The sequence below is a fragment of the Sylvia atricapilla genome, chromosome 5, assembly GCF_009819655.1.
Source record: "Sylvia atricapilla isolate bSylAtr1 chromosome 5, bSylAtr1.pri, whole genome shotgun sequence".
In the NCBI taxonomy this organism is placed as follows: Eukaryota; Metazoa; Chordata; class Aves; order Passeriformes; family Sylviidae; genus Sylvia; species Sylvia atricapilla.
Window position 1 is genome coordinate 64,250,218 of NC_089144.1, and position 25,966 is coordinate 64,276,183.

The 25,966-nt window shown below is 48.2% G+C and overlaps 1 protein-coding gene across 1 annotated transcript; it reads left to right on the top strand.

Moving 5' to 3' along the window:
* The first annotated feature begins 291 nt into the window (after positions 1-291).
* On the top strand, positions 292-25,266 carry SREBF2 (sterol regulatory element binding transcription factor 2). Its single transcript, XM_066319798.1, has 19 exons — positions 292-523; positions 4,755-5,150; positions 6,072-6,253; positions 7,401-7,541; positions 9,319-9,540; positions 10,634-10,748; positions 10,923-11,104; positions 11,882-12,074; positions 13,065-13,246; positions 13,917-14,190; positions 14,529-14,698; positions 14,915-15,083; positions 15,659-15,779; positions 17,264-17,373; positions 18,640-18,772; positions 19,280-19,448; positions 20,611-20,796; positions 21,683-21,794; positions 22,436-25,266. Exons 1-19 carry the CDS (start codon positions 442-444, stop codon positions 22,654-22,656), a joined length of 3,360 nt encoding a protein of 1,119 aa, XP_066175895.1. The 5' UTR covers positions 292-441; the 3' UTR covers positions 22,657-25,266.
* Positions 25,267-25,966: the final 700 nt, after the last annotated feature.

Here is a 25,966-nt window from a genome sequence, read left to right on the forward strand (position 1 = left end):
GGCTGGCCCCTTGGGATGTGAGGGTGCACGGGCGCTGCGGAGGGAAGGACAAACCCCACGCTCTGTCCACCGCCGCCTGGCAGCCGGTTTTTCCGCCGCGCGTCCCGGCGGCATCCCGGGCTGCGCGCCCCGCCCGCGTTTCCCGTGGGCGGCGGTGCCGCTCCCAGCCGCGGCGAGGCCCCGCCCCCTCATGAATATTCGGCTCGGGGGCGGGGCCGGCCATGCTAACGGCAGCTGCTGATCGCTGACGCGCCATCACACCACGCGCCGCCGCGGCCGCCGATTGGCCGGCGGCGACCTGGTCTCATTGACAACAAACCGCGGGGGGCGCGCGCGCCGCGGGGGCGGGGGCCGGCCCAAGATGGCGCGGGGTCAGCGGCGCCCGCCGGCAGCGGCGGCAACCTCCGCCTGAGCGCCCGCGGCGGTGGCGAGCCCCGCGCCATGGAGGGCGACGAGCTGGCCGCCGAGGGCATGGACACCCTGACTGAGCTGGGCGACGAGCTCACCCTGGGCGACATCGACGGTAGGCGCCGCGAGAAGGAGCGGGGGGTGGGGGTGAGGGCGGCGCGCGTGGGCTCCCCACGCTGCTGAGGGGAGAGCTCGGGTCTCCGTGCGCGGGCCCGCGGCTGCCGGGCTAAGGAGGCGTGGGTGGGTGTGCTCGACTGTGCTTCTGGAGTGTGTTCTGGGCGCGCTTCCCACGCGGCGCGGGCCGCCACGCGTGCGGGGGACAGCGGGGATCCTCTGTCCCGGGTGGGTACGGCACTCGCGGAGCGCGTCCCGCCGGGCAGCACTCGCTCGGCGGGCCGCCACGCGTGTCTCCGCTGCCGGGGGAGCGCTTCCGAGCGGCGTTCGTGCGGCCGCCGCACGCCGGGAGTCGAGGCCGTAGCCGCAGGAAGGCGGTGGGGATGTGGCGGTCCGCAGAGCCCCGGGGCCGGCGCGGAAAAAAAGGGTCAGGGACGGTCCTGACCGTGACCCCCTGCCCCTGCTGCAGCTTCCCCTCGTGTTTCCTCGCGGCGCTCTGAAAGTAGGGGCTAAACGACGGCTGAAGCTGTGCCTCCGCTAGTGCCCGTGGGAGGCCGAGCCTTCAAGCCCTCCTGCATCGATACAGCTCGAACGGCTTAAATTTCCCATTTTCCCTGTCGTCTTTAAACTGTACTGCATCGCTGGCACAGCACAGACCTGTGAGAAAACCCATTTTCCGCCGAAGTGCCTCGAAATGAAGCGCCTGCGTGTGACACCTGTTTTATGTATATTTTTGGCGACGCCAAGCAGCTCCTGAAAAACCCCATTTAAAATGACGTTTCTTGGTGTGGTCTGTGCTGTAGGCTGGTGGAGATGAGCTTCTGTCTTAGCTCACTGCTTTGCTCTGCTGTGATCCCAAACAGACCTCAGTTTTGGGGGTGTCCAAAATATCCTTGTTTAGCAGCTGGGAGATAAAATTTTACCAGTACTTTTAGATTTCTAATTGACACTGATTTGCCGCATAGCTCGGGGCAAGATTTATACTCCTTTTTTTCTTTTGTCATAAAAGAAGAATGTATCTTGTGAGAGTGCGATGGGCTTAGTTATTGCTCATAAAGTTTGACGGTGCACATTTGAAGGTGGTGGTTGCTGTTGTTTAAGCGCTACATAATGAATTTCTATATAAAGGCTGAGACAAATCGATGAACCCAGCCATGGCTCTGAACTGAGGTGTGCCCTGGGAGGTGTGATTCAGAGTGATGAGTAACTTAGGAAAACCAGCTTCACTTTCCTCCCCACCTCCAGGGGTGGATTTTCCTCGGGAAGGAGGGGGGGAGATACATGGTAATCCTGCTTTTATTGTGCTCCAGCTCCAGCATTCGTCTCAGGATTTGAAATTTTGCAAGGATTTTCATTTGACTTTAAAGTCCTCTTGTGGATATTCCTCTCCCATTCAGACTGAGGGGCTCCTCACTGCCCGTTGCGTGGATTTGGTGGTGGATGTGCTCTGGGATGCCAGTGCTCACTGGGTTCATACTTCAAGACAGGGCACAGTGGTGGCCAGAGGGCCCCAGTGCTGAGCCCAAAGGCTCTGCCTCTTCCCCCAGCACAAGCTCCTCCACCAGCCACGGGCATCTTCCTGCTGGCAGGGCACTGCTGGGTAACATTTGGAGCATGAGGTCTGAGTCAGCTGGAGGTTGAAGCAGATCAGGGTTCAGGACAGACAGGTTGTTTCTGTTGAGGTTGGGATCTCTGCTGCTTTCTGTTTCTCAGAGTACAGCATCTCCAGGAGCATGAGAAAGAGCAGCCTCTGTGCTGGAGAGCTGAGCCACCACCTGGAAGAGGCAGCTGACACCCAGCCCTTGCCTTTCTGCCAGGTATTCAGGCCCTGACCTGATGAAAGCAGCCCTTGGTGGGTTCAGTTTTGGTTTTGTAATATCTTGTTGACATTTTTTAGCCTTGGGTTGGGCTGGGATTTTTTTTTTCTGCAGTAAGGTCACTTGCTCTGCTTTAGGGCCTGAGACCTCTCTGGCACAGCGGGTGCAGGTGCTCTGGTGACACTGGATTTGTCACCAATGGCTCCAGAAGCACCTGAGGTTTCTCACAGTCAATGTAGATATTCTGATTTCTGGGTAGGCGAAGGTCTTCTAAAAAAACAGAGACTTAGATTTTTGGTGTTGGCTGTTTCTCTTGCTTTTAATTTTTTGTATGTTGTTATTAGGAAAGCTCTTGAGTCCTTTAAAAGAGGTGGGTTTGATCACCTGGCAGTCTTAATTTTTAAGAATTAAACTTTAGACTTTCTGCATTTAGTAAAAGTTCAGATGTCATAAAGATGTGATTTAACTTGTGAGATCAGGACTAGTTTTTAAATAATATATTAAATCTCCAGCATTGAACACAACGTTCTTTAATGTTGTGCTTGAAATTTTGTTCTTATGCTGCAATTAACTCTTCCAAGCAAATCTCATCTGACTTATGTTTATTCCCTACTTGCAGTTGTGCTGTCTGATAGTGAAATAGCAATACCTTCAAATGCAGATTTGGGAAGGTAGTTTGGGTTATCAGTTTTATCGTGGTGGGGGTTATTTGGGATGATCTTAGCTGAAGTCAGTTGGAATGTGAAGAGCTGTTTAATATCCATCTAGATGTTAATCTTTAAACAACCCTCCATGCTCTGCTGGTGTTTAGTGAGAGCCAGTTAAGGCAACACGTGAAAAAAAAAAACCAAGTCTTTCATTCCTCTAGTGAGGAGTGGAGATAAGGGTGTGGTCCAGCTGGTCCCCGAGGGTGGCTGCTGCCTCACATTGGGGGAACTGTGTGTCCCCACTTAGTGTCAGGATATGAACAGGTCAGGAGGACACATCTCCAAGGCTCCTCCCTCCAACAGACTCTAGTTCTTGAGAGCAGTGGTCATGGCCAATGCTGAAATTGTGTGTGTGAGGGTGTGGAGGGATTGCTATCGAAAGGGAAGAGTAGCAGTATCATAGAAATAGGTTGAAATGTGTGTTGAGGGAGCAAGAGGCTTGGAGGAGGATTCATCCCTTAGCTCTGTTTCAAACAAAGGAGTGTCAGACAAATTAATTAGATAATGTGTGGGTGGCATTTCAGAGAGCTGAGCAAATTAATAGCCCTCATTGTTGGGACATCATCCGTGGAAACTTCTTGTCAAAAGCTTGCTGCTTCAAACCTGCTTCATAAATCACAGCAGTGACATCCTTTGGGGTTTGTGAATGAGAAAGGTCTTGGTGTAAGGAGCCCTTTGCTGTATTTTTTCCTGTAAATCAGAAATCCTACACCCATAATTATTATTTAGTTATAATCTCTCTTAGGTTTGTGGGTCCCCTCTTTTCCTTTATCCAGATAAAAAGAAAAAAAGACTTTCAGAAAACCATGGAAGAGCTGGTGCAGCATGGGCAGGTCCTGGGCTGGGGAAGAATGTCTGATTCCTCACACCACTGCCTGCACACAGATCAGGGAAAGCATTCATATGTCTTAAGGTGCCTAATTGGATTAAATTGGATTAGATGGAGGGAAGAGGAAGCTTTACTTATGAACAATGATCTCTTGGTTGTGAAATGTTTTCACTGCTGGGGGAAAGGCCCATAGTGTTGCAGTAGGAGCCTCTTGATGTGGGTTTGTAAAATCCTGCAGGAGGTGGGATGGAGAGAACCTGTTGTGCAGTGATTGTAGGTAGAAAACCAACAGAAAAAGTTATTCTGATGTTTTAAACACGTGCATGGATTTATCCTGCTACAGTTTTAGAAAGTGGTGTTTCCTTTCAGGTTTTCCCCCCAATTTTTGTTATGCTTGTAAGTAAAAAAAAAAGATAAGATGAATTTTTATCCTGTCTCTTCCTTTTCAGATACTCAGTGTGGCAGTACAGATAGGGGACTCAAAAGCTCCCAAAAGTTGGGTGAGAGAATGGTTAGTGCTGAAAGTGTGGAGGTGCTTGGTTGGTTCTTTCTGCAAGGGTTAGACTGAAGGAGTGATGGAAAAAGACTCTAATATTTTAGATAATATATTGGAGATGGCTTTAAGTTCTAATCTGTGCTCGGATCTTGTTGTCTGGGAAAGTGTTGTGGGAAGGTCTTACTTTTCACCCTGAACAGCAGCAGCAGTGCTGTGCTGCTGGCCACCTCCTGGTCTCTCTCTGGAGGCGTAGCATTGGTGTGATGTGTTCTCTGAAGGTTTTGAAGGGCCCAGAGCTCTCTTCTGTGCACACACATCATAATTCCATGCTGTAAATGGCAGGCGATAAAACAGCGCTGAACAAATTTTCTCCTATCTTACAGAGATGCTGCAGTTTGTCAGTAACCAGGCAGGAGACTTTCCAGACCTGTTCTCGGATCCCTTGTGCAGCACCTTCCAGGGCAGCGGCAGCAGTGGCAGCGGCAGCAGCAGCGGCGGGAGCCTGGAGCCGCAGTTGCAGCGGCCCTACAGCCAGGTGCAGCTCCAAACCTTCCCGCCACCCCCTGCATCCCCCCAGCTCCAGAGCCTGCCGGTGAAAGCGGCGCAGACGACACCCCCAGCCCCTCCACGCTCAGCCCCTGTCCTGCAGCCGCGGCCCTCGGTGCAGCCCCAGCTCCAGCAGCAGGCTGTCATGATTACACCAACGTTCAGCTCTGCTCCGCAGACCAGGATTATCCAGCAGCCAGTCATCTACCAGAATGCAGCCACAAGCTTCCAAGGTACTGCTGGCGGTGCTCGGGCTGCAGGTGTGCCTGATGCACACCAGATTTCGGGATGCTCAGGCTGTGGGTGTGCCTGGTGCACGGTAAATGGCATCAGTGTTCAAACTCCAAGTGCATCCTCAGCCAGGATGAATCTGACGATCCTTTCCTTGTGATAACTGCTTGTGGGTTGTCCCTTCTCCTGCCTGCATGGCTTTGGAGTTGAGGAGCATGAGAAATTGTCAGGAATGAGATCTTAAGTGTTTTTGTGTGACCTCTTACTGTAATTGTTGTCTTGCTCTTCTCTGGCCTGGCCTTCTGCCCTATGGCTCTTGGGAGGTTTGAGAAAAGATGTATTAAAACGTTGTTGGCAGCCCTGTTCTCCCACTGGTGGGTGCACTGGGCAGATCCAGTCTGTCCCACACAGCAGTCTGGAATGAGCATTTTATCTACCAAACTCTGGAGCTCAGTACTTGCACTGAGCAGAGACACCTGTAGGAATATTCAGCGTTCCTTTGTGAATACCAGGTGACTTGATCCTCTTCAGTAGGTCTTTACTCTTTACATGACAGATAGGATCCTACAGTCCACCAAGACCAGGGGGAGTGGGAAAGTACAGGTTGGATGTCCTGTATAATGCCACTGAAGCAGAGTTGAAGCAGAGTCCTGTGCTATCAGACTAAAGTGTTTTGGCTCTATTTTGTCTTAGCTGATCCTCTGTGCCTTCTGGAAAGCTGCTATTTTAGGTGCAGTGTCCTCTGGCAAAAGGCACCAAAGCAGCTGGAAGCTTCCCAACATGTGGGATGCTTTAGATGAATGCTGCCTATTAAGAAGCTCTGGGAGGAAGAGTAGTGATCCTAGGAGCACTTCCAGGCTCTGGGACGGAGACGTGTGTGTGCGTCTCTCTTGACCATTTCCGACATCTCTTGTGCTTTTCAGTTCTCCAGCCTCAAGTGCAGAGCCTGGTGACGTCCTCCCAGGTCCAGCCGGTGACAATCCAGCAGCAGGTGCAGACAGTGCAGGCCCAGCGAGTGCTGACACAGGCTGCCAACGGCACCATCCAGGCCTTAACGCCAGCCACCGTCCAGACGGTTGCCGCGCCACAGGTCCAGCAAGTTCCGGTAAGTAAAAGTGTGGAATAACGCAGCAGAACAAGAAAATGCTTTTGTGGATCTGGTCCTCTGGCTTGTCTGGGGAGAAGTGGTGAAACTGTAGGGCTGGTGATCCTAGGATCCTGGCTAGGATTGCTTCTGCACAAATGTTTTTAAACCTGAGAGGTGTTTCTAGCCAGCCTATGTCCCAGAAGCATTTTACTTCATGCAGATCGTGTGTGAGAGTGCTTGTTGTGAGGTGTGATGTGACTTCTGGGCAATGCTTGGCAACTGTTTTCAGTGAAACAGTATCTAAATGCAGTCTAAAATAATTTTTTTAACTCGGTACTGCCAAACCCAGTTGGAAGCTTTACTTGAACAGGCTTCCTTCAATTTTCACCTGCTTGTTTGCATGTCCATCACCTCTACCACTTCTTATAAGGACTGGTTGATACTGGAATGTGTTCTTCTAATTCTTCTGTCATGTTTTTTTTTTTAAATCGTTTTACTGTTAAAGTACCATGCAATTTCTTTTTCAGTCTTGTGCATCTTTGTTATTAAAGAAAAATGCTTGTCTATAAGATTCAGTATGACAAAATTGCTGTGGTTCAGTTGTACTGTGCCATTTCTGGTGTTCTCAGTGAGTCAACAAGGTATTTGAAAGAAATAAAAGCAGAATAACTTAGAGTGGATTTTGATCTGCTTGATTTTTAAAGGTACAGATCCTCTCAGTGAAATTGCAGGGACACACTACTATGGGTGTTTGCCAAAGCAGACTGTCCTAGCTGTATTAGACTGAATACTCAGACAGTTAATGTAGAGAGCTAATTATAGGTGTAACTGGAGAGAGGAAAGCAGCTTTTCCATCAGCTCTTTTGTGTTTTTACATACTTGTGTACTTCTGGTGAGTGATTTGAAAACCACTGTCCTGGTGGTTCCTCTGCCCCATTCTGTCCAGTGCTGCTCAGACTGTCTCCTGCGTAGAGTTTGCGTTGGGGCTGATGGAAATCATCCAGGTGATGCAGGGTGCAAGTCAAAGAAATACTCACCCTGCTCTTTTGCCAACCACTGAGTTGTAAAGCTATTACAGCTTTGTCAGTGCTTACGTCTGGCTACTGAGATCAGCAGGGAGATATGTGCCTGCTCTCCTCTTCACCTGTAATTCTTTTCAATCTAGGTTCTCGTCCAACCTCAGATCATCAAGACGGATTCCCTGGTCTTGACAACCCTGAAAACAGATGGCAGTCCTGTTATGGCTGCAGTGCAGAACCCAGCTCTGACAGCACTCACTGCTCCCATTCAGACCACAGCTCTGCAGGTACCTTATGGATGTCCTTCCATCCCTCTCCTCACTGATGTTCTTTCCTATTAATGTAAGGAAGAGGTGTGTGCTTTAGTGCTCTGCAGTGGTGCAGACAGGAAGGGGTTTGGAGGCCTGTTGTACACATGTCCAGGGCGAGTAATACCTGTTTCTGTCAAGGCTAAACACACAGACTGTGCTGTTTGGCAGCCTTCCCATGGCCAGTAAACAAAGACCAAGGGCACATTTCTGTTTATTTTTTTCTGGTACTATAAGGAGAGGAATATGACCGAAAAACTCAGTCTAGTTTTTAACTTGAAGCCAAAAGCTAACTTGCTCAGAGTACCTGTGAAACTTCCTTTTGCCCCTCAGTAGTGTCTAATAGTAGTATATTAAATTAAATTTCTTTTCAGAGGGCATTTGCAGAGAGGATTTGTTACAATCATTGGAAGTGGCAATTGTGCTTCATGGCCTCCACTTCTAATAAAGTCTTAGAAATTTATGCTCCCAAAGAAACATTTATTGTGATCTTGTATGTTCTGAACAGATATCTTTGTATAAATATTTACTGGGGGAGATAAACTTGTCAGCGTGATCCAAATTTTGACTTATTTTGCAATAGCATGGTATGCTTCTTAGATACTTATTAGCAGCCAGGCTAAAATCTTCAGTTAATCTGCTTGCTTTTAGAAGATGTTTTTACACATAACATGAGGCCTACGAGGTTGTGTCCATCTGAGGCATGTTTGAACACATTGAAATTAGGTGGCTGTTAGCCAAGAAAAGGTACAAGACTTAAATTCACGTATTTGTCAAGTTCCAACTTGAAGTGAAACTAAATTTCTGGTATCCCAATTAGAAGACTATTTCAGAGTTGAAATAGTTTCTGAAATTGCTTATGATTAGTTTCTTCTCATGGCTAGCTGCTCTAGACTAGTTATTATTTGTCTTTTGACAGAAATAACTCTTACTCTCCGTAGCTACTTGCTTCTCTGATCCTTGGTGTGCTTCAGAGAACACATGTGCCTTTCTAGTTTTTGCTTTGCTGGATTAAGCAGTCTAAACTTACTTTCATTACAGCTGTCCTAGGAGCCCCTCTGTGCAATTCTTCTGGTGGGATTCATCATATTTTATCTCTGAGTACATGCTGCTTTAGTTTGCTGTAGATGATCTGTCCTACATCTAGATCCCCAAGTTTAAGTTTTTCCATTCTGCTATATATCACTCATTAGTCTTAGTTTCTCATATTAAGGCATTTTTGTAGCTTATGGGGTTTTTTCTTCATTTAGTCAAATTCAGATCAATCTGAACTGCGTTTCCCAAGCCAAAGATTGTTTGTCCATAGTTGGATCCTTTCTAGCATTGTCATTACTAGTGTCATTGGAAGTAGTGTAGGCTGTTGCTGTTTTCATGACTATTTGTCCAAAGAAAAGGTGAGTTTGGACACTTGGAGTGTAAAGATTGTAGGAACAAGGAGGACCTTTAGTCCCTTTCTCTGTTTAAGTGGATGAACAGAGTATAGTACTGGGAGAAGTGTTGGTGAGCTTGGAGAACAAGAGATGTTCTTATTCCACAGTGACCAGCGTGGGAGCCAGAGGGACGGATTTTTCCTGTGTTGCTGTGCCAATGCTTGTGCCAGCTAAGAAAGATGGAAGGAATTTGGCATCTCACACGTTTTCTGAGCTGTACCAACTTTTCCTGATTCTTCTTTGTTTGCTCCTTCTTCTTTTGCCATCATAAACCTTATCGAAATTGGCTGATTGTTCTTGACACTTGTTATGCGTGGTCTTTGTAGACCCTTGTTGGGAGCAATGGGACCATTCTGACCACAATGCCAGTGATGGTGGGACAAGAAAAGGTGCCTATCAAACAAGTTCCTGGGGGTGTCAAGCAACCCGAACCACCTAAAGAAGGAGAGAGGAGAACAACTCACAATATCATTGAAAAGCGCTACCGATCGTCCATAAATGACAAAATCATTGAGCTGAAGGACCTTGTCATGGGGGCAGATGCCAAGGTAAAGATGGGCAGTAAGTGCAAATGGGGTGTCATAAATACTTTGTCTTCAGGTGCTCATTTGCTCTACCAAATGAAGCATTTGGGTATATGTAATTGTTAGTAGTGTGCACACATGTATTGGGGTGAGAATCACTTGTGTTTGATAATTGTATTCAGGAAGGGTCATCTGTAAAAATATTAATTTTACTATGCTAGTGGTAAATAAGCTACACCTTATGCATTTGTTCTTGTATTAAGTCTAACTTGAAATAGGCCCTCTAAGTAGAATATCCCAAGTGGATGTTTTGATAACTCTGCCAAACCAGATCTTGCTTCAATTAAGTTTCCTTTTCCATTTGACTTGCAGTAAGGATAAGGGTTTACAGACCTTTTCAATTTATTTCCTTTTGACATTGAGCTGTAAAAAAATCCTCCTTGCTCAAGTATTAGAAGCTTTCTCCCAGCACATATTCCGGCTTTGTTCCTGCTTGCTTTATCTCATTCTGGTGAGGTAGGCAGTAGTATTCTTGATACCTTCTGTGACTACTGCACAAATAATTGCACTAGTGAAGTCACCTCCTGTTGCTGGAAGTGGAAGCTTTTAAAAACATGGGTAGTGTGCAGTGGCTTCATAGTACTTCTGGCTTGTGTTTAGAAGATAAACTTGCCCACTGCTGCTGGAAGCAAGGATTTGCATGGAGATGGCCAAGCAAGTAAGGCAAGGAGGGAACTACTTATCTCAGAATTTAGCGGTGATCAGGCAGCAGCTTGTTCTATCCCAGAACTGATCCACTTCATTTACAAATTGTGGTACTTCCAAAGGATTGTTTCTGGTTGAAACCTAGGTATGAACTCCATTGTAATTTGGATGTTAATCTGTTTCCATTGTACCCTTTTTTTACTAGATCTTTGAGAGAACCTATCCTTGTGTTCTTTGATACCTTGCCCACAGAGCATGCTCTGATAATGGTTCCTTTGCAGCTGCTTGAGAGATCCTTTATACACTTTTCTTTCACCACATGATACAAAGGGTTGTGGTAATTCCTGCAGGCAGGAGTAATCCTTTGGTACTCTTAATATAAACTGCTTTTTGTACATTTAATTCCTTACAGATGCACAAGTCTGGAGTTTTGAGAAAAGCCATTGACTACATTAAATACCTGCAGCAGGCTAACCATAAGCTGAGGCAGGAGAACATGGTTCTGAAGCTGGCTAACCAAAAAAACAGTAAGTTGTGGAGGCTCTGTTGCAGAGGGGAGGCATTCAGCATGGATGTAGGATGTATCTTGCAGTTTCTTATCCTTGGCAGAGGTTATATTGATAGTGGCCAGTGTTACTCCAGATGATAGAGCCAATCTAAGAGCTACTGACGGTGTACATAATGCACTCTGATTTTTTCAGAGCTGTTGAAGGGCATTGATCTGAGCAGTCTGGTTGACAATGATGTAGATCTGAAGATAGATGACTTCAACCAGAATGTGCTGCTGATGTCTCCTCCAGCCTCTGATTCAGGATCCCAGGCTGACTTCTCTCCCTATTCCATTGATTCAGAGCCAGGAAGCCCACTCCTTGATGATGCAAAGGTATTTGTGACTTTAATTGTCAAGTTCAAAGTATCTCCTTCAGGATATGAAAGAGCGAGAATTTAAATTCTTGTTCTCAAGAGTGGAACTAGCAGACATCTGGCAAGCAGATTTGTAGGGCTTAGAGAGCTGTTGTAAGGATGAGAAAGATGCATGTGTGTGTTTTATCTTTCTTAAAAATATTGAGACTGTTTCCTGAGCTGTATTACCTGAGCTGTACCTTAGCTGCTGGAAGAACTGTGCTTATCATTCAGTCCCTGTACAGTCTCTGTGGACTTGCAGTGCATGTTTATTACCCAAAGAGCCCATGGCTTTCCAAGATACGTATTTCCAAGATACATATGGAAATGGATGCTGACATCAGTTGTGGTTAATGAGACCAGAAGCAATCAGAATAACAGAGCAATGTTAGATGTCTTTGACTTAAGAGTTTGTTTTGTGGATATCAACAGAAGTCTGTTTTCTGGGAGATCCTCAGAAGAGTAAGGGCAACAGAGGTTAATCCTAGCCTAACCCAGGGATACAGTTACAGTTAATACCTGAAATGACTGGACACAGAAAGAAGTTGAAAGCAGTCATATAATTCTGCCATATCTTACTAAGCTAAGAGAAGCTTTACCGGAGTTCTTGCTCACCTGGAGTTCAAAAGCAAATTTATACATGTTCTGTTTCTCCTTCTTCCCAACCCCTTTCCTTGGCGTAAACGTTTTTTTGTGCTCCATAATGGTAAGCTCTGGGTTTTTTCTCCTTTTTGTCTCCATTCCTATTCCCTTGAAGGTTAAAGATGAGCCTGACTCTCCTCCTGTGGCGCTTGGTATGGTGGATCGCTCTCGAATACTCCTCTGTGCTCTCACATTCCTTTGCCTTTCCTTCAATCCGCTGACATCTCTCCTGGATGCCCGTGGAGCCCCTGAGTCCGACAGCCTGGTGCGCCACGGCTCCGGCAGGAACGTGCTGACGATTGACTCAGGTAAAAAAACAGGATGGTTTGGGCCACAGAGGATGTCCAGCCTTACACCATCTCCTAAAACCCACCTGCAGCTGCAAAGACTGCCAGCCACGAGGTGGACAGTCACCGTGGTTCAGCAGGATGGGTTTGTGTGTTCAGGGAGTTGTACGACCTTTGTTTGATGGGTGGGGAGGGGCGGTAACTGCAGGGCAGGACATGGAAGGAGAGCCAGCTTGGATATGGCTCCAGTTCACATCCAGTGTTCTTGCATAAAACCAGCCATGGCTCAGTGTGGTCAGGTTGAGGTGGCACCTGTTTGTAGCCCAGCAGCCTGGGCTTTTGGCACAGACCCTTGAAAAGTAGTTCAGGGTAAGGGGTGTCCTCCTGTCTTCACCAGTCTTTGAGGCATGTTCACTTTGTTTTTAAGGTAACTGACTGATTTTTGTCACTTAATCATAAAGTATTGGTACACTGTTTCTATGGAGTCTTGCAGTTGGCTTGTTGATACACTCCTTCCATAAAATTCATAATTAAAAGGACAGCTTAGAGAATTCATAGTTAAAAGCACAGCTTAGGGGAGGGTGAGGGATGTTGTAGGCATGCAGTTGTTTTCCTGGCTGGTAAGTATGGTTCCTTGGTGTCACTTTGTAGATTTAACTAAAATTATAGAAAATTATTGGAAAATTATGCTGGAGTATTTAGTACCTGTGGGTGTGTCTTACAGAAAAATCAGAAGACAGCTCTTGGAAAACTAAGTGCTAGTTCTTTGGTTTTTTCTTTTAATACATCAGTCTTGTAAAAATAATCATTTATTTGGGAATGTTGAGGGTTGGAGTTCAGATGTGGAGGTGCTGGTATAGGTGTTTCCTGATTGAACTGCACTCTTTGCAAAAGCTGATTAAACATGGGCAAGCACAGCAAGACATCCTTCATGGTCCATGTTCGTCATGTTGCCAGATTTTTGGTATCCAGGTTAGATTTTAATTTTCTCTTTTGGGATATCCACTGTAGATGCAGCTGGTTGGTTTGGTTGGATGATGCCCACCCTAATCCTGTGGCTTGTGAATGGAGTGATAGTCTTGAGCGTGTTTGTGAAGCTCCTTGTGCACGGAGAGCCAGTGACCCGGCTTCACTCGAGGTCCTCGGTCACCTTCTGGAGGCACCGCAAGCAGGCGGACCTGGATTTGGCACGGGTAAAGTTGACTCGTCATTTCACATTAAATGCATCTTTTTAGGTGGGATTGAGAGTAAATGTTCCCCAATGAGGCAGTGGCTTGGCACTTGCAAGGGCATGGTATTCCTTGAGTGGATCATCCTGTGTCATTTCAGGGAAGCTGTTGCCAGGTTGTTCTGAGCAGATTCCTGTCCTACTCAGTCAAAGTTAGTGAGGAGCTCTAGAAGAGGCTCCTAACTTCTGTCCCTGTTGCTAGCTGCTTTCGTGTTGTATCAATTTTTGGCAGCAACATACTGGGTTTTGTCCAGAATCTGGTCTCTGCTGTGTCTGTCTGCTGTCCTCCAGCCTCTTGGAAGTCCTCTTTATTATTGAGGAAACATTTGACTTTTGATACAGGGACCCTTAAATTTCCATGGTGTTTGACAAAGCAGGAAGCTCTTTTCATCTAGTGCTGCTGTGTCTCACAGGCAGTGCAGAATCAGAACCACGTGTAGAAAGTATGTTTAGGGCCAGATTTCAAGCTAGTGTAAACTGCTTGCTTATGTTTTCAGTTTCTATGTTGATGTTCTTCTGTTAAAGACCTTATCCTGATTTGCATGTCAGTTTGTCTTGCTCCAAGTGCCAAGGAGGTCCCAAAGTGTCTCTAATAGTAATTTTTGTTGCCGAACCTTTCATTGTGTTATTTGCAGGGTGATTTTGCTGCAGCTGCGTCAAACTTGCAGACTTGCCTGTCAGTACTTGGACGAGCACTGCCAGCTTCCCGCCTGGACTTGGTCTGCAGCCTGTCCTGGAATGTGATCCGCTATAGCCTGCAGAAGCTGGCACTGGTGCGGTGGTTGCTGAAGAGGACTTCTCATCAGTGGCGGGCAAGGGAGGCCACTGCAGGATTCGAGGATGAGGCCAAGACCAGCGCTCGGGATGCAGCCCTAGCGTACCACAAGCTCCATCAGCTCCACATAACAGGTGGGAGCAAAGGTGGCAGATCTGCTCTCTGGCTTTCCTGAATGAGTAGACTCAGAGCTGATCCTGGAACATACAGGAACAGCACTACAGCCTCTCTCCTCTGAGAGGGCTGCTGTTAGAAACTAGCCTGACAAATTTTAGGAGCCACTTAACAAAATACAGCAGGTTTGTGCAACAGTAGAGCTCTGTAAGAAAAGCTGAAGCAACAGCAATGTAAGCTTCTCATGTCAACAGGTTCTTGTTGTTTCTTTAGGATAGTAGCCCTGCAAATTATGGTAGTATTTAGTAGCTGGTACTACTGATTAAAAATTGACATTTTCCTGCTCCTGCTGGTACAGGTAAACTTCCCTCCAGCTCAGCTTACTCGGGCTTGCACATGGCATTGTGTGCTGTGAATCTGGCTGAGTGTGCAGAGGAAAAAATCCCACCCAGCACAATGGCAGAAATCCACCTGACGGCTGCAGTTGGCTTGAAAACCCGCTGTGGAGGCAAGCTTGGTTTCCTAGCGGTGAGTTGTGTTATTGTCCCCGATCACACCCTCAAGCAGAGATCTAGAAAAGCCTGGAAGCTGGCATTGCTGTATCTTGGAGAGGGCATCTGCTAGCGCTTCAATTATAATATGACCTGCAATTATGATATGAGCTGTAATTACGATATGTTTGTCCTTGGTGGTGCTGCGCTTTCCCTAGATACTCTTCTCAACCTTGTCCTCTCCTTTCACCAGAGCTACTTTCTAAGCCAGGCTCAAAGCCTGTGCAGCTCGGAGCGAAGTGCCATTCCTGACTCCTTGCGTTGGCTGTGCCACCCCCTGGGACAGAAGTTTTTTGTGGAGCGGAGCTGGACGGTGAAGTCTGCTGCGAAGGAGAGCCTGTACTGCACACAAAGGAATCCCGGTGAGAGACGCTCATTTCCCAAGCGTGTGGCATCCCAGCGCTTTGAGCCTGGCTGTCTCTCTGCACTCTTATCTGGGACAAAAGCAGGTGTTATGTTTGAGAGCATGTTCTTTTGTCCCCACCCTGCTTGGGGTTCTGATGGGTGAGAGGGCAGGAGGAGCTGAGACTTCTCCTCAGCCTGCAGGGTCTGGCTTGCCTCCCATTGTATCCTGTGCTGTGTCATACTGCTTGTCTCCTTTATCTGCTGGATCACAACCCAGAGGTGGCCCTGAGTGTCTGGGGAGTGGCTTTGGAGACCAAGGTTTATCCTCTGCAGAGCAGTGTCCTCACTGTTTTGTTGGGAGACTGAAGTGCCAGAGTGATCTTTGGCCAAAGGCTGCAGCTTTGCAAGTGGATTGAAAGGATAAAAAAAGCCCTAAAAACTTAGTCTCTAAATCATTCCATTAGTTTCTTGAGAATTTCCCTCTGCTATTCTTCCTCATGCTCTTTCCTACATTTTGATTCTTCTTTCTGAATGTCTTGGGAGGTGTCTATGGTGATATGCAAGTTAAATGGTTTGGTTTATCCTTCTTTAGCGGATCCCATTGCACAAGTCCATCAGGCGTTCTGCGAGAACCTTCTAGAGCGAGCAGTGGATTCACTTGTGAAGCCTCCCACTAGGGAAGGGGTAGTGGGACAAGAGGAGGAGGAGTCATGGTGAGTATATGTAGCCCACTGGGCACTGCTGGCCACAGCAGCAGGCTGTGAGGCAGAGCTCATAACCACTGGCCCAGTGCTCTGGGACAAACTGGGTGGTTAGTCCTTGTTAAAGGCTTGGAATAACCCTAGTCTGACCTCCACAGTTTATTAGCAGAGGAAGCTGTGCTCTTTGTATTAAGACCTCTCAAGTCAAAGGTGAACCTGGGTGTGGTGGAGATTTCTGGTGTTAGCTGGGGTAATACTGGTTGATTGCTCAACTAAATGGATGGTACTTTCTCTGCTGAGACAAAGTTTAATGTTCAGGAGGACTAAAATTAGTATGCACCTACCTCTTCTATAGACCAGGACATATGTCCAGGGCTTTTAGAGCATAAAGGTCTGGCATGCCAGAGAATCAACCCACCGGTTTGCTACTTTGTGCATGAGTGTTCTTACTGTGATATTTACCTGCAGTAAAGAATCAAACAAACGTGTTGCAAGAGGAGGAAAGATGATGTTGAACATAATTGTCATTGTCTCTAAGCTCTGACCAAATGAAATGGGAAAATAGGTCGGAAACAGCAGCTTTTTGTATTGAACCTGCTTCCTGTGGAAGCAGGACCCCAGCCTTTGCTAGTAATTCAGCTCTGTTTCTAGCTGATCTCCAGATATACTGGTGCCGAGCAAATGTTACATACATCTATGGGAAGCTCTGTAAGGATCCAGTCCCCAGAAAGTGTGGGTAAAAGCCTCAGATGGGAAGATAACCCAATTTCCCAACCTGTGTAGGAAAAATAGTGTACCTTTAGCTTTGTTTTTTTTCCCAGTCTTGTCTGTTTCCTAGCTGAGAAGGAGCAACAGTTTGGTTTAATTGCTTGCGATCACATGCTGCTGTTGAGGGAAGGTAGCAGGATTTGTGTGAAGGGAGATGGATTGTCACTGTACTTGTGGGAGGCCTGTCTCCTTATGGGAAGGACTGGATTTAGTGAAATAGCGAGCTTTTTTGTCCCACTCTAGGGATGGGAGCTCAAGACCTTCGTCTGTAGCATGTCCCAGTAAATTAGGTCATTGCTGCCTATGCTATTTTCTCTGGCCAGTGCTGAGACCATGCTGTCACTTCCATTTGTACATGTTTGCATATATGCAAATAATCAGATAAGTGTAGTTCAGCCTCTTTTGGAGGCAGCAATTGAAAAGGAGCCTGTAATCAACTTGTAACACATGTCTATGTTTGAGGTGAGACGAGGTTAAATCTGGTTTTGTGCTGGTGGTCATGAAAGGGGAGCTGTGAAGCTGTTCCTCTTGGAGTATCACTGCATTTCTACTCATGGGGTGGTCTCTTCAGTCCAGCAGTGTTGTGTTACTTGTAGAGCTTGAACTGTCTTTGTGCTTAATGCTTAATTTTGGGTCAGCACTGTTTAAATGTGACTTGTGAACGGAGAAGCGCCTTAGCATCTTCTGTTTGACAGCATAGCAAAGATCTGCCTTGTTCCTTGTTTCAGTGAATTCTCAGGTGCCCTGGAGTACCTGAAATTGCTCAACTCTTTCTTGGACTCAATGGGAAGTGGAGCCCCACCCTTTGCCAGCAGTTCTGTACTCAAGTCTGCCCTGGGTAAGTCTGGCAGAGCTGAAGCTCTTTTAGATGCAGGGTAACAATACAAACTCCCTCTCCCTACCACCCCTCAAACTCTAGTCAAAGAGAAATGCAGCCCTTGGAGTGAGGCCTGATTGCATGCCAGTGTGGTACCACAGCTCAGACTGGAAAAAAGTGATTAAGAAGGCTCATGAATTTGGCTTTGTGTTCTAATGCTGAGTGCCCAGCCAGGGACTGCTGCTATTTGAATTGTTGCGCAATATTTTATTTCCAGTCTGAACCCTGTGCCCTCACCTGAGAGCTCACTCCTAGCAATGCAAAGCGAGAGGAAGGTGGAACATATAAACAAACACAGCAGCATTGCAGCTGAAGTACAGGAAGGGTTTTTTCCACTTAATTACCTACTGAGCTTGGTTGCCCCTGCTTTCACAGTGGCTGTCAGATGTATTCCTCAATCTCCAGAAACTTGCAGCCTCTGCTGTAGGCAAGCTCTGGGCATATATTGGGAGGTGCTTGTTTTGGTCCCTTGGTGTATATTTAGTGGGACAACAAGAATCCCTCTGAGGCACGTGCTCATCAAGGCTGGGTTGGTAACAGGCTGCTGAAGTATTTGTTTTGCTTGGTGTTGGTACAGACAGCACCTGGCAACTCAGTGGGATGCTGGTGCAGCTTTAGACATAGACTAACTGCTGCACCTAAAATGCATATGGCAAACATAGTAGGAAATCTGTATAATTATTTTCTTAAAGGAAAGTGTGTGCTTGGGTCAGCATTGCCATAGAACTGAAAAGCAGGTTAGAGTAGCAAAACATACGGTCTTTGGCCCTAAGTAGGCTTTGGGAAGTTTTTGAGGGGATGTTAAATAATGAAGGAAATTATATAGGAAACCTGGTGTACTGTCTTGATGGTGATTAGTGCCAATCATGAGTGTATATATGAGTGGAGTTGTTATTTTGGGGTGGTGGGTGGAGATCATTGCCAGGAAGGAAGTCAGCAGATTTCTAGACAAGTTGGTGGGATACATTCTTGTTGACAAGATACAAACATGCCATCAGAAACTCTGCTTGCAGTCAGATGTAGGATGTTTGCGTACTGCCAAGCTCCTTTGTATTCTTGCAGCACATTTCAGCGTTCACATGGACAGCTGAACGTGATGGCTTTGGGCTCATTAGCATCAATCCCAGCAGAAGGCGCTGGCAAGGGCCTGTGATACCTGTCTGCTTCTCCAGGTGTGAGGGAGCCAGGTGTGCTCTCCTGGGCTCAGCTGCTGGTTCTGTTTTGCAGGTCCCGATGTGGTGTGCCGATGGTGGTCAGCAGCCGTGGCTATGGCAGTCGCTTGGCTCAGAGGGGATGATGCAGCTGTGAGGTCACATTTTGCAGAAGTGGAGCGCATGCCAAAGTCCCTGGAGATGTCAGAGTCCGTAGGCTTCATACACTCTTCAAACTGCTGCTCCTTCTAAACAGGAGTGCCTGCTTCCCCTAATGCTGTCCTGTAGGGTCACACCTACCTCTGCCCTGGATCTGCATGTCTCTTGTGCTGTGCAGGTGCTAGTGTGCTCAGCAGTTCATGTGTAGGTCAAGGCTTGCAGACGAATAGTAAAGCTGTGGACTGGAGGTCACAGTCATAGTTGCTTCTTTAGGAATGTCTTTTGGCTTTGTTCTAATTGTATGGTCTCCCACCTTCCAAAATCAAACACAACTCACATAATGATGGAAAGGATGGTGTCACCATCTCTGTTCTTTCGCACTAAAGAATCTTTGCCAGCTTTCTCTCATTTCTCTGTGCTGTCTGTGTAGGTGAGGTACAATTGCCATCTTTTTTCTGTCTAAGGACTGATGATATCTCTTGAGGGTGGGAGAGTGAAAACTGATGCTGTGGCAACATGACATGGTAGTGTTGAAAGCAACCTGCTTTCTCTTTCAGGAATGCCCTGGTGAAAGCTACCTTCTATATGTGTAAAGCCATGCAGGCCTCTCTGTCTGGGAAGGCAGATGGACAGCAGAGCTCCTTGAGTCACTGTGAGAGAGCCAGCAGTCACTTGTGGAACAGTCTCAACATGAGCAGTGGCATGTCCAGCACTGTCCTCAACAATGTAAGCATTATAAGCCCTGGGATAACACATGGTCTGTCTTGGTTGTGGGGTTGGTCTTGCTGCAGGTGTGTCACTTCCCTATTGTAGCTGCATTCTCCATTCACTCTGTGTATCATGGGATTAGAAGGGAGACTTCTTCCCTATCCTTGAAAAGGGCATTGCCATTATTGTGTTTCTGCTACATGTGGGAGCCAGAGTCACAAGTACAGTGTCATCTCCCTTGGCACAGTGTCACCTCTCGCTCCTCTTGTGCCAGTAGCTGTCACCCCTTTCTGGTACTTTCACCACTTTGAATTTGGCCCTGCCTAGATGGAAAGTATCCATCTCTCTCCTCCATGTCAAGTTGGTGATACCTGTAAAACAGGACGTCACTAAGTCGAGTCTGCTCTGTTTCAGGCCACACTCATGAATGTTTGAATCATCTGATACGGAAGCGTGACTATGCTGTGCTACTCCTGAGTTTGTGTGGGGCTTGTTTCTCTTCTTTCCAGGGTTGCATAAAACTGGAGCTTCCCTCCATGGCATATGGGACATGTTTCTGGTCCCTTTCGTCGTTGCTGGGTGGCAGCTGTAGTGCATTGTAGTTGCATTGCATGTTGTGGCAGTGACTGTGCAATGTTTCTGCAGTGCAGTACAGAGGCACTCTCCGTTCAGCAGCAGAGGCTGAGAGCCCTCCCAGGGCCGGGAGCGGTGCTAGGGGGCAGCAGCAGATGGGGAAAAGGGGTTTGGCAGCCCGCTGTACCGAGACTGCCTCTTTTTTTCTCTGCAGGTAGCATGGCTGTCTTTGCTGTTTCCCACTAGTCAGTGTCACTGTTTGGGCAGGAAAGCCTTTGCAGGAGGCTGTTTTTCCGTGGGATCAGTTTGTATTTGTTAGCATTGATCCCAGTGAAAGGTGCAAACAAGGACACATAACATTGATGCAATGTGCCCTTGGTATGTGTTTACTTGAGGTCTTGGTCAAAAGATGCCACTTGGGCAAAATGCAAGCACCTGCTCCCTTTGCGTTGTCGTAGAGTGACACAGCAGGGAGGGGAGCCCCCCAGGTGGGCAGGAGCTGCTGTGTCTGCCTTCCCATGGGCCATGTCAGCAGCCATGTAGCTTGTTCCTCACCCAGCGCTACGTGTTACTAAAAGTGTGTTCCTGGGCATCTTGGCTCTTGCAGATGATGCAGCTGCTGGCCTGTGACTTGCTGCTCTCCCTCCGCACCAGCCTGTGGCAGAAGCAGGCGAACGCCAGCCAGGCGCTGGGCGAGACCTACCACGCCTCAGCCCCTGAACTGACGGGCTTCCAGCGCGACCTCGGCAGCCTGCGCCGGCTGGCCCACAGCTTCAGACCCGCCTACCGCAAGGTGATGGCTTGCCTCCCGCCTGCTCCGCCTCCAGCTTGCCTACAGCCCTTCCTGGGGCTGATGGGAAGCTGGTGCCCTTGGAAACGTAGGGTGTATGTGAGCTCGTGTGGTTTGGATATTGGGGTGGGATGCTCTTCACTACCAGCCTCTGTACTTTCTGTTGCTGGGTGATGAGGGAGGCTCCCATGGGAGTTCAGTGCATGTGGAGAGGTATCCACTTTGGTTTCTGCATAGAAAACCATCTAGTACATGTGTATTTCCAAATACCATGGCATCCAGTCTATTGAGGTGGCTTCAGACTGGGTCTGTTCCTCTGGGGAGTGTGGCAGGAAGCATCCTCAGCTGTGTTGGCTCTGCTGAGTAGCTGGAGGATCAGATGCCTCCTGCATCTGTAGAGCCCTAGGTGCTTTTCTGGGCATTTCCTCGCTTCTGTTCAGTTCATCTAGTTTTATAGCCTCTGTAGGGGAAGTAGAGTCTAATACTTGGACATGAGAGTTATCGTGGTATTATCCAATCTCTGGATTTCAAAATTGGAAGCTGTTACCAAAGCACTGTACTAGCAGCATAAGTGGAGAATCTTGCCTGGATCACAGTGCCAAAGTTCGCTCTCAGATTTTTCTACGCTGTTCCTTGGTCTTAATTCTCCCCCTTTCCAGGGCACTCACAGTTAGGTGTCAATTTTTTCCCCTTCTCATCGTTGTCCTGACCTGCAAATTTCCCAGAGACAGGTGGAAAGATGAGCAAGGAGCGTGGAAATGGGTCTCTGTTTTTGTCAAGGTGTCAGTGCTCTGCTCTTGAAATGTGGTGGGTGGGGGATGACAGTGCAGCCACAGCGTCGTCCCCGTGCCAGCCCACCTCTCATCTTCTATCCTTCCTTCCCTTCCAGGTCTTCCTCCACGAGGCCACTGTGCGCCTGATGGCAGGTGCCAGCCCTACCCGCACCCACCAGCTGCTGGAGCACAGCTTGAGGCGGCGCACGCCCCAGAGCAGCAAACAAGGTCAGCCCCAGGGCTCACGTAGTGACCCACTGCTGTAAGGGCTGGGAGGGGACAGCGCTTGGGCAAGGCGTGGGGGCATAGATAGAACCTGCAGTGTCTTCTGCTGTGTCAGGATAATGAGCTCCCGTCAGCCTGTGGCTCAAGGCAATGCTTCTGCCATGTTCTCTACAAGCCAGATGACATGAGCTGCCAGCCCTGGGCTGGAGCTATCGGCGAACAGACTGGAAAACATTTGCCTTCATGAAGTTACACGTGCGCAAAACTTGGCACTCTGGGGTTTGGAGCAGTCAGTGCGAAGGCAGAAGCTGGGGATTCTAAAGGGAAGAGCCAAAAGATGAAGGATGTAAGGGAATGGGCAAATGGGCATACCAGTGTTGGGATGAGCCCTGGGAAGTGAACTGAAAGGAACTGTCTTTATAGAAGATAAAGAGTGACAGTTCCTACCTGACTCTAAGTCAGAGTTTTCTTCTCTCCTAGTCTAAAGGCCTCCAGGGTGCCCCCTGGTCTTGGCTCAGCCAGGGAATGCCAGCCAGAGAAGCCTGTGCTTGGTGGTGGCAGTTGAGTTGAGCCTGTGTGGTGGGATTTTCTCATGCGGATGGTAGCTCTGTTACAGGTTTTCTCTCTTTACTGTTTGCTCACAGGTGAACTGGACACGTTGCCGGGCCAAAGGGAGCGAGCCACAGCCATCCTGTTGGCGTGTCGCCATCTCCCCCTCTCCTTCCTGTCCTCGCCAGGCCAGCGGGCAGTGCTGCTGGCCGAGGCCGCCCGCACCCTGGAGAAAGTGGGGGACAAGCGCTCCTGCAATGACTGCCAGCAGATGATCATCAAGCTCAGTGGGGGCACGGCCATTGCTGCCTCCTAACACTGGCATGGGTTCCCTTTGTGCAAAGACAGCCTGCTTGAGCGTCAGCCTGGACTTCCCTTCTGGAGCTTAGAAAAAGTGCTAGGTTAGGGCTGTGCTGGTGGGAAAGGGAGGGAGGGGTTTGGGTTTGATTTTTTTCTAAACTTGCCCCAGGTTTAGCTTTACTAGCCTCCTTGCTTGTTCTCAGGCACTGCAGCAGGAATCTGTCTAGTTGTGGTTTTTGTCACTATGCCTGGGGCTGTTGAGAAGTGCTGCCCTGACACAAATCACCTGTCCCTGCTTGGGAAAGAACCCCACAAGCCCATGGCATAGAGAAGCGGCACATCCCGTGTCTATCCTCAGGGGTATTTTGTTCCCTTTCCAAACACCTCTGCAGAAAGGAAATCTCTGGGGAGGGCAGAGGACGTGTTCAAGCCTTGTCCCATGGGGCTGCTTGGGCCTAAGGCTGTTCCCAAAAGACAGGGGAAGGCACCAGCTTTCTTAGAGTAGCATGTCAGGAAACTGCAGCCCCCTAGACCCAACTTACCTAGGTGCTCTGGGAGTATCGCTTGGGGCCAGTACTGCCTGGAAAATTTCTCTACAGTTTTTATACAGGGTTTTTTATAGGAATGTTTGTGGCTTTACAAAAACATGGGGAACAATGCAGCCGTTTTTCCTTCCCTTCTGCTTCATGCATCTTTTCCTGTGATAGCTGCCTCTGGTTTTCAGCAGGGGGTGAGTTTGTAGCAGCCTGCAACAAGCAGAGCCTGACAGAAGACCTTGGCATCCCTGGTCATCTGGTGTTGGGGCGGGGGCAGCAGAGGTGGGCATGCTGTGCCCTGCACTTGGCATGAAGGGTAAATGCTTCTCTGGTGCCTTTTTGTTGATGTAGAAAAACAATTTTTAGAAACAGCTTTTTTATTTTAATCAACTCCCAGTCCCAGAACTTGTCTTCAGGTATTTTTCCTTACCTTCTCCAACTGCTCCGCACCTGTCGCAGGATTTGGGAGGCACTGGTTCAAGGGTGCAAGTCTCCCTGCTTTGTTACTGTTGCTATTTTGAGCAGTTTGATTTGGAGGTGTTGAATTGCCTGTGACTTGCGGGGAGTAGGAGGTGGATTTGGGACAGTGAGAGAACGGTTTGCCCTCTTTCTCTCCAAAGAAGTGCAGAGTGGTTGCCCTCTCATGTGCATATGTGAAGACCAGCCTTTGGCAAGTGGGCATTGCTGTTTCTCCATGTGTACAGCCAGGATGTTCATGTTGGCAGCTCAAAGCGTTTAGATACAGGCAGCCATCCAAACCCATCCTGTCCCAATCAAGCCTGTACTGCCCAACTCCTGCGGACTTGGACTATTTTGCAAGAAGCTTTTACATGTATCCAGCTCTTGCAGAGAGGCCTGAGCTCCTTCAAAGTGAGAGGAAAAAGATAGAGGTTTGTGGTTTCCCTTTGCACAGAGTCTTTTGGCGTCTGGGACGGCCATTTCATGTGGTACAGTAATTGAACACAGGTAATGCTAGTCCTGGAGTTGCCCAGCTTCAAGAAGATAGAAACTGGGGCCAGGAGAAACCCATCTCCCAGGAGAGCCTGTTCCCAGTGATTGTGGTCTCTAGCTGTGGACAAAAGCATGGGCACTAGAAGGTGTTCACCTCCCCCCCCCAACTTTATTTGGGGAAAGCTGGTGGACCAGCTGCAATGGCTGGTACTGTCCTACTGCCTGAGGTGTCCCTTGCTTCCTGGAGACAGTGGTTGGAGGGGGACCTCACTGTTTGAAGGGAAGAGGTTGCTCTCAAGAGTGTCCAATCAGTGTAGCTCTGGTGGCAGCAACTTTGGCTTTGAGCAGGTACCCTCAGTGTGCAGAACAGCTCTTGAGTTTGTACACATTTTGATTGGTCATTCCCAGGTTCCCTAGCTTATCAGTGATCCTATTTTGGGAGGTAGGTTGCCTCTTCCTGATTTTTTTTCCTCTTCCATGGCTCTCATGCTGTCATCTTGTCATGGAGTTTTTTTCCTAAAATACAGAAACCCCTTGCTGTGGCAGCCTCTGAGTTATCTTGCATTTCTCCAGGTCTGCATGTAGCACGTGGACAGTTCTGTGCTTTAGTAAAATCGGAGATAAGGCTTTGGGAAAGCAGTGATGCCGAGGTTTCACTTTGTCACTGCTGGTAGTCTGAATCCTGGGGGCTGGGCCGCAGGGAGTACTGGCTGGGCCAGGAGCTGGGAGAAGCTGTTGGGCTGAAACCCAGGTTGTGAATAGCAGGGTGAAGCACCGAGGGTCCTAGCATGGCTGATATGATGTATCTCTGCCCTCTCCAGAGTGAGAGATCTTTGCGGTTTTTTTCTACACTGTTAAAAACTTGCTGTCGATCTGTCCCTACAACTTTTTTTATATGTGTGTGTGTGTGTGTGTGTGTATACTGTAACTTTTTGGTTTGTGGGTGGGAGGAAATTGTTTTGTGGGTTATGTGAAGAAAGTCTGTTTATCCACATGGAGTTCAGAGTAGGGATGCTTTGTGATATGACATGCAACTGGTGGTGGGGAAGTTCCCCAGGGAACAACATACCTGCTGTCTGAAAGCCCTGTTCCAGGGCTTCTGAACATCTGTTACCTAATAAAGATGAATGTTACCACCACCTCCCACCTGCCCTCTTTCACTTAGCTCTATTCATCCCACCTAGCAAGCTGCTCTTAAGCAGAGGTGAGCTTGAAAATTCCTTTAGAAACATAAGACCTCACAGGCACTTCGGGAAGCTGTCAGTACATTGTCCAGATAACCTAGAGAACAGAACTGTGTGGCTTGCAATGAAAGTCCCTTGGTGTAGCCAGTATGGTGTCTCCATGCTCCTCTGGAAGCATCTCAAGAGGACGATGGCTTAAAGCAGAGCCAAGCAAGGTGGAGCTGGGCCAGAATCCTGCAATTTTAGGACCTTCTCTGCGGGAGGGAGGCTGTTACCTGACCTTGCTTTAGAACAATGTCCTTTCGCTCCATCTCTTTGTTTCTCTGCTCCCCCTGGTAAAACTCTGTCAGAACCATTAAACTTCAGACGGAGATCTGGTTTCTGTGCAGCTGCTAGAAGGGTTTTGCAGTTGGCCCTGGAAGCTGTGTTCCCACCATATCCTTTATCGCGGGCGATTCCCTGGCCCTGCGGGGGCGTGGGCTTTGTGCCCTGCTGCCCCAGGGGAAGGGTTTGTGAGCAGTGTGAAATCCCCCAGCCAAATCGTATCAAGGCCATACAGTTTAATGTGTTATTTATTGATAAGGTGGAGGGTGGGGCAGTGGGGAAGGTCTGGGGAGGGAAAGGGGCTGCTCAGGCTTTGGTGGCAGCATAGGGA